The 11714-nt window shown below is 35.2% G+C and overlaps 1 protein-coding gene across 1 annotated transcript; it reads right to left on the reverse strand.

Moving 5' to 3' along the window:
- Positions 1–9600: 9600 nt before the first annotated feature.
- On the reverse strand, positions 9601–11496 carry LOC105337475 (zinc finger MYM-type protein 1-like). Its single transcript, XM_034459349.2, has one exon. It carries the CDS (start codon positions 11494–11496, stop codon positions 9601–9603), a length of 1896 nt encoding a protein of 631 aa, XP_034315240.2.
- Positions 11497–11714: the final 218 nt, after the last annotated feature.

The raw sequence follows: 11714 nt of genomic DNA on the forward strand, positions 1-11714 counted from the left end.
ACTTGTACTTTGTAACATTTATTTATATTTTTGAATGATTTTAATCAAAAGGTTGCATAATTATTTGATATCATTCTTATGAATGTCTATCAAATAAGACATTGCATTCAGGTTTCAAGTGCGAAGCGGAAAATGAAATGTACATGCTCATTGTGATTAAAAAAGCTATTAAAATAACTGTTTAAATTATTTTCCTTTTGTAATATTACTGGAAAAATAATGTAGGGCAGTTGGTTAAAGCGTTTATCTGTGTTTTTCATGACATCGATATATGTTTGCGATTTTATACTTAATTTTAAAAATTCAATCATGATGAACTCTCATCCACTTTGAATTTTAGTGACCAATACTATTTTTATAATTTTAATAAAAGCATTATTGATATAAAAAAACGTGACCGACGAACGAAATCCAATATCATCAGGTTTTGCTTCAACGCCTGTTTGCTTACCTTTTCGTCTGATTATTAATCGAAAACATTAACACTTCGCTGAATCACCAACGCTTTAGATGTCTTGAACAGTCTCCTGAGAATGTCGACAGTTCTTTTAGTTTAAATATCACATTAAAACTCAAGAAAATTATACTGTTACGTTTTTAAAATTTGTTCATAACCATATACAAACAACTCTGGCCAAATTGCATTACGCGCGTAATAGGTTACCTGGGTGACCTAAAATTAAAATCAGCATAATATGAGAAGTTTACAAAAAATGCCTTTAATTAAAATCATTTACCTATATATACATAGAGTTAATCTTAACATTACCGATTTTAAAAAGATATTCGTGGTTAATTTTAAATTGATATCAACTGATAATTGTTCAGTTTTAAACAAGGTAAATTTTTTTATTTGGCTACAGAGCTCTCTCATAAACAGGATTCCAAAACCAGTGGAAGTTCGGACAGCTCCATCTAAACTTGGAAGTCGAGATAAATCCAAAAGGAAACCTCCTGTTGTGGCATTGAGAAGAAAGGCAAATACAGTTTGGTGTCCTCATCTGAAATTAAAGACCATTTAAGCCTCCACGAATTCATAACTCATTTCGTCAAAAGTCCATGTAAGAAGATAAAGTACAATGTACATGTATAATATGCATAAAATAACTGTCTAGTGTTTAATAAAATGCGTCCTGTCTGATGAAACTGTATTTTTAAAAAGTATAAACACATTATATTTATTGTACTACGAACAAAATGTTAAGTGGAAAATTTGTTAACTATTAATTCTTTTTTGATTTGCTGTTCCTGCAGATTCCAAAGATACAATGATGTCACGCAACACAAAGCATCAACAGCTGAATGACGCCCTCTACCTCTGGTTCTCGGATATGTCAGCAGACCATGCAGCCATCAACGACGAGATCCTTCTGTAAGGCCATGCAGCTTGAGGAACAGATCGGTTTTACAGACCTCAGCTACACAAGAGTCTACCTCCATCGATTCAAGATTCGCCAGTCAGCAAGGTTACTTATTAGTTTAGTACCAATGCAAGGACTACTAGAAATTAAATGCCCAAACTCAAATCAATCACCAATTTTAACATCTTGATTTTGAGAAACAATACGCGCAGACTAAAAACTATATATGAGTATTACTACCAAACCGTGGGACAGATGGAAAGTACAGGTGCGTTGTGGTGCGACTTGTTTATATGATGTAAAGATGATATCGAAAGAATTAACTTTAATCCTTCAAAAATGGCAAGAGATGAAGGACAACCCTGACATATTCTATTTTACCTATTTCCTTCAAAAATGTGATAAGACATTGACTTTAACTTGTAACTCAGAACAACAGTATTTCAAAAATTACTGTAAAACTTTAAAAGTCATAGAAAATTATATTTTTAAAATTTGTATATAACCTCATACATGGAACTCTGCCAAAATTGCGTAACGCGTGGCGACAGACGATTGTAATAGATCATCTGGGTGACCTAATTGTAATAGATCATCTGGGTGACCTAATTGTAATAGATCATCTGGGTGACCTAATTGTAATAGATCATCTGGGTGACCGAATTGTAATAGATCATCTGGGTGACCTAATTGTAATAGATCATCTGGGTGACCTAATTGTAACAAATCATCTGGGTGACCTAGATAACATTTAAATCAGCATACTATAAGAAGAATACAAAAAATGCGTTTGATTCAAATCATCAACATGTATATACATTAAGCTGATCTTAAAATAAGAGATTTTTAAAAAGAATTTCAATTTAAATTTAAAATTGATTTAAACATATAATTGAAGGTAAGTTTTTTTTTATCTGGCTACAGAGCTCTCATAAAAAGGATTCCAAAACCAGTGGAAGTTCAGACAGCTTCATCTAAACTTGAAGTCCAGATAAATCCAAAAGGAAGCCTCCTGTTGTGGCATTTAAAAGAAAGGCAGATTCAGTTAGCTGTCCTCATCTGAAAATAAAAGACAACCCAAGCCACCGCGAATTTATTACTCATTCCGTCGAAAGTTCATGTAAGTAGATAAAGTTTAATCTGTGTAGTGTTAATAAAATGTGTATTGTCTGATGTTTATGACATGGTAATTTTAAGTATAAACGCACTATATTTCTTCTACTGCCAACAAAATGTTAGATTGAAAATCTGTTAACTTTTAATTCTTCTTCTTTGTTTCAGGAAAGTTTGCCATTGGTTCGCTGTCCCTGCGGATTTAAAAGACACAACGCAAAGCATCAGCAGCTGAATAACGCCCTCCTCCTCTGATTCTCGTATATGTCATCACACCATGCAGCCATCAACATCTTACAAAAGCCAAGCAACTTGGTAAACATATCAGTAATACAGACCTTAGTTACCCAGAGGCTACCTTTATCGATTCAAGATTTGCCGAAAAATGAAGAGAATACTTCATGCAGCGAAAGCAGACAGTGCTAACATTACTGCAGTGCAATCTGGGGGTCAAGATATACAGCGTGTAGTGTGTTAAATAGTGTGTTAAAATTTCAAGCATGTGCGACAAATATTTAACGTAAATTGAGTCTAAAAATAAACAAAGTCGTATATAACAGGAAGTTGACATCCGATTAGTACAAAAACGTATCCAACAATATGGCAATACACCTTACGATATGGCATGCCTAAACAGTGTATTAAAATTTCAAGCACCTGCAAGGAATAGTTGCTGAAAAAATGCGACGGAAGTTTTTGTTACGGACAGATAGACGGACGGACAATCTAAGGTAAAAAGTATTCCTCTTCTTCTTTGGAGCGGGGGTATAACAATTATTGCTTAATTAATTTTTGAAACTTACAAATGAGGACTGTAACCTCTTTGTTTATTTCTGTCATGTGTCACTCTATTTCTGTCATGTGTCACTCTATGTGAAAGGTTTATGGAGGTAATCCATTTTTTAACCATCTATTCTCTGACGTAGATAAATCATACTGCTGCTGGTGACTTGGTCATTTTTTATACAGAGTTGATAAAAGTTGTACTATCATGAGAGAACAAGGAATAAGTATATTTCTTCAACTGAACTTTAAGTTACCACTTAATATTCTTCATTTTACACAAGTACTTAAAGCTGAACACCGCTCGTAAATAGGCACTGTCCGCCATATTTCTCTTTCAGCACCGCTCTTCCTACACCCCTATATAAGCCATAGACCTCTTAACAGTTCAAAGTATATCGCTGTAGAGGTCTCACCTGTGTGGACGTACATCTTGCTTCGCCATGTTACTCGGTCGCGATGAAATTGTCAAGTTTTACGCACTTTTTTCAAACCAGGAGAGTACTAACATCAAATGAACTGGTCATTGCTTTATTTACAGACATAATGTGCACATAAATAACAATTAAATGCATAAAAATCCAAAGACAACGAAAGGAACACTACACGTCGGCCACGAGTTTCAGATGTGCAATCGGGTGTAACGAAATCGAAGGGTTTATATACCAGGTACCTGTTTGCGGTTCCTATTTACGAGCGGTGTTCAGCTTTGTATAAAATCACGAGAAAATAAAATCGCGAGAATATAATTTATTTGGTTATACTATCCTATAGTTCAAAACTGTCAAAAATATAAAAGCGATATTTTAAAATCCGCTAGGGTTGTTTATCGCGATTAAGCGCGGAAAATAAATCCTTGCATTTAATTAAGAATCTACAGTGTATATGGTTAAAGCAAAAAATAAATTTATATAGTTTGTGAAATATGAGACCATTGCTTTCCAGATGTTTGAACGTAGATTTAGCAATGTTTGTATAAATTAAATTTGGGCTTTTTACCGTCACTTCGTAATTAAGTGCTCTAAATATAATTATCTCGGATTTGTTCTTAAATTAGATCTTGATGATACGTATGTAGGTTTATGCTTTTAGAAGAATAACAGCTAAGACACATTTTTAAACTCAGGGTGCTACATGTAAGCAATGCACTTTGTGTGTTCATTTATGTAGCACACATAATGTTCAAACTCATAACAACAAATCAATAAATTCTTGAGTGCTAGAAAAAACAAGCATTCTGAGAGTATTGCATAAGCAATACATGTACACGTCCCCTACCGGTAACCCCTTTGATTGAGAATGGCAAAAGTTTGAGACCCTGTATATTAAATATCCCCAATCATAAATGTAGTAATTATAAAGTATGAAATTATGAAAAATGATTATAATTAACAGCAAACAATCTCAAAAATCCATTTAAAAAGTACATATTTGAAGCAAAGCAAACACAGAAGTCTAGTATATCATTCAACAGCCCAAACCCGATAACGAACCCGATTGTAATGACAATAATGATAAAACCCTGCCGTTAAAATTTACACAATACTTGACACCATTTTACAGAACTTAGTGTTTATTATTAGAAATGATAAATATAATAATACAAATAATGCACAATATTATTTATTATTTTACTGACCAAATAATGTCCTCGTTCATTTAGTACACACCGAGCCCGATAATGAACCCGATCATTAAAAATTTGGAGTGAGAAAAATTAAATTTCTGGAAATTGTGTTGACTAGACGCTACAAAAGTATAAACTTGGTCTGCTGTTTGATATTTTGAAGCTGCTCAGCAAGTTTCACATCATTCGTCAAACGCATGCAGAAAAAAACAACGGAAAACTGAAGTGGGACAGACAGACGGACGGACAGACAGACGGACGGACGGACAGACAGACAGACGGACTGACGGACGCAGAGGAAAGCTATAGTCCCCTCCGGTGAAACCGGTAGGGGACTAATAAGTCACAATAACACTGGTGTAACTATAATCAATTCTAGTTTCACGTACATTTTTTGCTGATGAGAATGCATCACTCTGAGATCCAAATCTCAGAATATATCAGATATATCTACATTACCCTTCTTTCAAAATGACAACAGTTTACATCCATTCAATTAACATTTTGATTATGGTATTTTATCCGTGTTACAAACGTGTGTAAATATGTAATGTCTCACTGACGTCAGCTACAGTTCCACGCAAATGGACATTTCGTCCAAGAAAATTCGTTGGTAAGGCAAGGTTAAGTCCCAGAGTTTATCCGATCTCTTAATCCCAAATTTTCAAAAACCGCCTGATAAGAAAAGAAGAATAGTCACCAATTTGAGAATACTCACTGGTAAAATTACTATTCACTTTGAAACTATTTATAAGATTAAATATCATGTCTGGTATTTGTTTTTATCATTTTAGAGACATCATAGATACTCTGAAACTATTTCTTTTTGTCTTTTTCTTTTATCTGCAATCAACGTAATTGATATAAAACCTCAATACAATTCAAGACAGGAGAGGAAATGATCAGACAATTAACAGAGGAGGAGGAGGAAGAACAGAAAAGGCAGTGGAAGAGGAAAGAGAGAGCAGAAATAAGGCTTAAAGAAGCAGAACTAAAACAAGCTGAAAAAGCAAGTCAAGCATCCAAAAACCCATTGAGAGAAAGAAGGTTTGTTGTACGATACAAACATTTCTTAAAAGATCTTATGTTTTGTTATGAAAAATGAAAATAAACTGACCCATTCGCAGGGGACTGCTAAACAATCTAATCCTGTTCCACCAGAAAGGGAAATATGTGAAGAGCAGAAATTGCCCACCATTGGCCGACCAAGGAGACGCCATCAAAAGCCCAAGGTCTTGGGGGAAAAAGCCATTACAATTTCAAAATATTTATATGAAAATTTAAGAAAAATTAAAATATTTGTTGTTCTGAACATTGATACCAAATGCTCTAGGGTGCTTCACATCGCAATTTTCCTCTACATGTATGCACTGGTTATAAATTATAACCGAATTGCTTCATTGCTTGAACATGTTGCGATTCTAAATTATAACAGACTTGCCTCAAGTGCTGATTGACTTCCTACTTATAAAAGAATTAATATAAGAAATTTGAAACACAAATACATTCTTTGTTTAAAATTAAATACAGCAACACAAACTTTTCTTTGACAGAGATACTTAGACGGAAGCTGACGACTATCTCATGGTCGCCATCTTTGATGAATTTCATGGACTGCACATGGTGGAGAAAGATCTCATTATCTGCACCTTTTACAACAGCAGAGACGCTCCCGCGACAAGCACCAAATATAGCATGATGTTGCTGACGGCACGATAAAGAACCCTTTGTGGACGTCTTACAGTCAGAAGAGGACAATCTTAATTATGGTTTCTAAGTCCCCTACCGCTTTCATCAGAGTCCGTTTGACCGTCAGTATGTCTGTCTGTCCCATTTAAAGTTTTCCACACATTTTTTTCTCTATGAATTTCAGGAATAATATTAAATATCAAACAACAGATCAACTTAACACTATGTATTGTCTGGATGACATAGTTTTATAAATTCCAACTGAACTCACTAAAAGAAATGGAATTAAGGCTATTTAATGGTAATTAACGCGAGATATAGTAATCTGTAATGAATAAATTATATTCTACGGTGTGGTAAAAAATAACTGAAACATAAAATACGTCTAATCGCCTCGATGTCGTGCAAGGAAAACGTCATCGCATTTGTTCAGCCAGGCAATTTGCTCCTGAACGGCCAGTATCACAACACTAGTAGGATTTATTACAATCGCTTAAAGTATGTCGTGTTCGTACCTACAATCCTGGTCCAATGATGGCACGTACTTGGCTTCAATGGTGTTAAGTATAATAAGGTGTTGGTCTAAGAGACGGTTTATGTGGACGATTTCATATTGGGTGCACCCGATAAGTATATTGTAGATGTTACATACATAGGATTTTGCAAAGTTTCACTTCAACACCAACAAGAATTGACTATTTGTGGTACATAATTTCCAATGCACATATGCTGGTCGTAAGTCGCTTTTCAAAACAAACGCACCATATCGTAATACATCGTACATTAAAGGAAAATCGCATTAAGCGTGTTCGCATGTGAATATTCCCGTAAATGCGCGGGTTGTCACACCGGGAAATTCATTACTGCGATATAAATAATCCGTTTACTACGTCAGCGAGATTTTTGGGATTCAAATCTTACGAATAGCGAGGAGGTCGTTTCCAAGCCAACGTGGTTGCTACATCCCGTGAGTCATTAGAATTGGCGAGAATCATGCACACGTCCATCAGAAATACAAATGATCACGAATGCCTCCCACCGATGGGGCGCTGTATCATAACGCTTATTCATTGTCATGTGGAGCTTTATTTAATATATTATATTTATATATATCCCCGAGATCTTGTTTCCAAAATGCCCACACCTGGCAGGTACCCCAGTTATGGTGTTAGCTACTCTGGAATTTCTCCTGCTCTACATGTGTAGTTGCCAGTATCCCAGTCTGTGTAAAAAGAGGAGGCAGAAAGACAGCTGCTCGACGAATACTTTTTATTTATAGTTTATCATTTAAATATGACAATTAACAGCTTTTTACGGCAAAATTCATAGCTATGATGCTTTTACCAAATTGTTCTTGGTAGACTGCATGACAAAAGGAAACAATCCCTTTTATTACATACCTCTCTTTGTCAAAATAATCTCCCCTTCTGACGTTTAATACTTAGGTCAGCTCTATCTTATGATCTCCTGGTTGGAAAAAAGCTCATTTATGATGGAAGATCCGATAACCCACGCCAAGTTTTCGTGATTTAAAGATAAATTTAGAAAATCATTTTCTAATGTAACGCTTGTAAGTTCCAAATTACACCAACTATGAGACATTAAATTAGACTAAGGTAAACCAATTACTCGTACAGTAATCGCAGAGTTACTTTTTTAGGAACCCATCCTATGGTATTGTATATCGGTACTATCGTATCGTGCATATTTACCGCTCTATCGTGCGTTTCCGTTGATCCTATCATCTTAATCGTTTTGTGCCTATTCGTTAGCAGGTTGATTTTTTAGAAGTGCGTTCAGTTTGCCGTTCATAATATCTATATAACAGAAAATGTAAAATCGTATCTAGCATTCTATTACGATACTATTTTTTGATTCTTTATTCGTAAACTATTGAATCCAGCATACTATTACGATACTAATTTGTAATTCTTTATTCGTAAACTATTGAGGTTCTTAAGAACAAAATAAGAATTTTACCTTTATATCGAATATATTAAATCGTACGTCGAGTGTTTACCTGCATCAACATTAACTTGTATGTAATATAAGTCGTTTTTATGTCACCTGAATGATGCTTGTCCGTCGTCTTGCGTCGTGCGTTTCCAATCTTCTTTAAAATGATGTGGAGCAGAGGCGTAGTCACAAACTTAAAAGTGGGGGGGCTCAAATCCAAGAAAGATGTAAAACGTGTAATATAAAGAAATTAAGATGTAAAACATGTAATATCAAGCCCCTGTCTAAGTTGAATGAGAGGACTTCAAATAGTGCATTTAAAGTTGATTGACATTCATCACAGGTATACCACAATCAGAATCTCCAATACTGCAGCTATCTTGTAGAAATTACTAATCTTGATGAGATTCGGAATGGCTAGAATATAATCTAAAGTACATATATGTAAACATAAAGAATACTTTTCAGATGCAAAACAAATTTATTAAACTTATACATGTAGGTTTGAAAATGAAGAGTCCTTAGATAATTCAATACTTAATTCTTGGAAACGAAACTGAAAGAGAACAGTTTTAATAAAACTATAGTTAATAGTTTCCAAAGTACAGTTTCCGACTTGGAATCTTCTGGATGAATGACTTTGCTATTTCTTTGATGTTGACTTGGTCTGTTCTCTCTTTGTGAACAAAGCAAGTCATACAGTGATTCAATCTTGCCTGCGTCATTGTACTTCGGAGGTAGGTTTTAATCCTCCTTAAGGACGAAAAAGATCTTTCTGGTGTGGCAGTTGTGACTGGAATGGTAAGATAAATTTGTACAAGCTTCGTAACTTCTGACAGAAGTTTCTTTGTGATAGGCTCCTTCATGTGTTGACAAATTGTATCTATCAAGGTAACTTTTTTGATTTCATTTTCACTGTCAACTTTGAAAATATCAGGCAACATTTTGAGCTGCTGTTCAAGCCTTGGAAAAGAAATATCATCTTTGTAAAGCATGGCAATTTCTTCAGACACAGAAACAACTCTCCATTTGCTGCATTTAACAAAAGTGATTCGATTTCCTTGACGATGGTCATGTTTTCTTGTTCAAATCTGTTTTCAGAGTGCCTACAGCTTGTTCTAATGCTTCAAAGAACTGCTGTTTAAAGTAATCCTTGGGATTGTCATATCTATGGGGATTGGATCCATCATCTAATCTTTTGGGGGCACGCCTATATCTTGGAAGTGATGGTTCGTCTGTCAGGTCTTTTGCCTCTGCACAAACTGCATCATAAAAGTCAGAAAACACAGAGTCATTTCTCTGGCGCTCAAAGTAGGATACAGTGGCTTTTGAAGCTCTGATAGCATCCTGTGCTGAAGTATTTTTCCCCTGGATTGAAATGGATAACTGCTCAGATGCAGCAAATATTAAGTGTGATAGCTTCAATCCAAAATATGTTGAAAACTTTTCCATCATAGCCAGTTGTCCACCTGCTCGTCTGGAGTATTCATCATTAGTATTAGTATGTATGTCATCTAAAACGTCCTGTAGAACTTTGTAGTTCTGAATTACAGATTCTATAGCATATGTTCTAACAGTCCATCGAGTTGGACAAATTGGTCTGAGGTTTGGTGAACTAAGATTTGTTTCTCGCAATGAGAGATGTTTTCTCTTTGGAGATAGACAAATAAGTTTTTCAATTTCAGTGACCAAGTCCATTGAGTCACGTATTGCGGAACATTTTTTGGTAACATCTTGAACACTAAGATTAATACAATGAGCAAAACAGTGGACGCTAATGGAAGATGGATACTGGTTCTGGATTTGTTTTGCTACACCTGTTAAGTGTCCCGACATATTTGGCGCACCATCATATGCCTGACCCCGACATAATTCTAAGGGCAAACCACTTCTAATAAGAACATCTTTCACTGCCAAAGCTATAAAGTCACTTGTTTGTGAATGAATTTCAAAAAGACCTAACATATCTTCATGAATATTGAAGCTGTCATCAACCCATCTGACACATACAACTAACTGTTCTTTGTATGCAACATCCATAGTCTCGTCTGCCATAATAGAAAACCATTTTGCCTGTCTTACATCATCAAGCACAGATCTCAAAATTTCCAGTCCAATCAGAGAAATTTGTTCATTCACAATTTCTGGAGAAACATATATCCCCTTTTCAATCCATGACAAGATTGTTGGGTTATCTTCAGCTCGCAATTTAAGTAGCTGAGTGAGGTGACCTTCAGATTCACTGTGTCCTCTGACTGCAAGTCCCTGTCGTAATAGAAATTTCAAGGAAGACAACTGACAGGAGAGTGCCAATCGTCTTTTCTTCTGGTCTTCCTTTTCCTTTTTCTCTATCTGCTCACTTACAGCCATGGCACCACTTTGCAATCTCCTAATATTTAATTCTGCCTCTTTATGAGCTGATGAATTTTCATGTTCCCTGAAACGATTCATGGCCTTTTTCCAGTTTGAAAAGCCATTTTTAGAAAAGGCCAATTCCGCATTTTTACTCAGCATCAAAACTTTTCTCTTCACAGCCTTTCTGCAGAAAAAGCAGAAGACATTTTTTCTAGTTGTGCAAAGTGTAAGCCAAGGAAAATCATCAAACCAATTCCCTTGAACAGCTCTTGTTATGGTTTTATTCTTTCTCTTTATTGTGACTTTTGTTTGCTGTAGTATGGCTTTATCACGTGGTTGAAATGGAGTGTTACCAGTACAGCAAATGTCTGCACAGTCATCTGCGAGTGCTGTTTTTTCAGAGCAACTTTCGTCAGCCAATGAATCGATAAACTCTGTATTTTCTGTGTCAACTAAATTCTGTTTTTCTTCTTGTACTATTTCCCCTTCCATAATTTTTTGTGCACTTTCCTTGTTGCTGTTCTCTTCGGCAGAATCCTTATCTTCTATGACTTGGCATTTTTCTTCATACAGCGTGCTTGTTTTGTCACTCTGATCGGATTTAATGTCCATTTTTTCTGTCTCATTATGTATGATTAAAATTGATTTTTCTTTATATGCTGTAAATGTTGAAGGTTTCATACCTACAGTTTGTTTCTCGGATGTTTTATTCTTTTTCTGAAAGAAAGAACTTATGGATTTCTGTTGCTTAACTTTTTTTCTTGATTTCTGTGGACTTTCTGACAGTTTTCTTTTTTGATGTACTGATGTTTGTTTCTTCACGAGTGGTA

Source organism: Magallana gigas, chromosome 10, assembly GCF_963853765.1.
Source record: "Magallana gigas chromosome 10, xbMagGiga1.1, whole genome shotgun sequence".
NCBI classification, from domain to species: Eukaryota; Metazoa; Mollusca; class Bivalvia; order Ostreida; family Ostreidae; genus Magallana; species Magallana gigas.

What these genes read in the sequence shown, in the direction of transcription:
- LOC105337475 (XM_034459349.2), bottom strand. Translation starts at nt 11,496, where the DNA reads ATGGACATTAAATCCGATCAGAGTGACAAAACAAGCACGCTGTATGAA.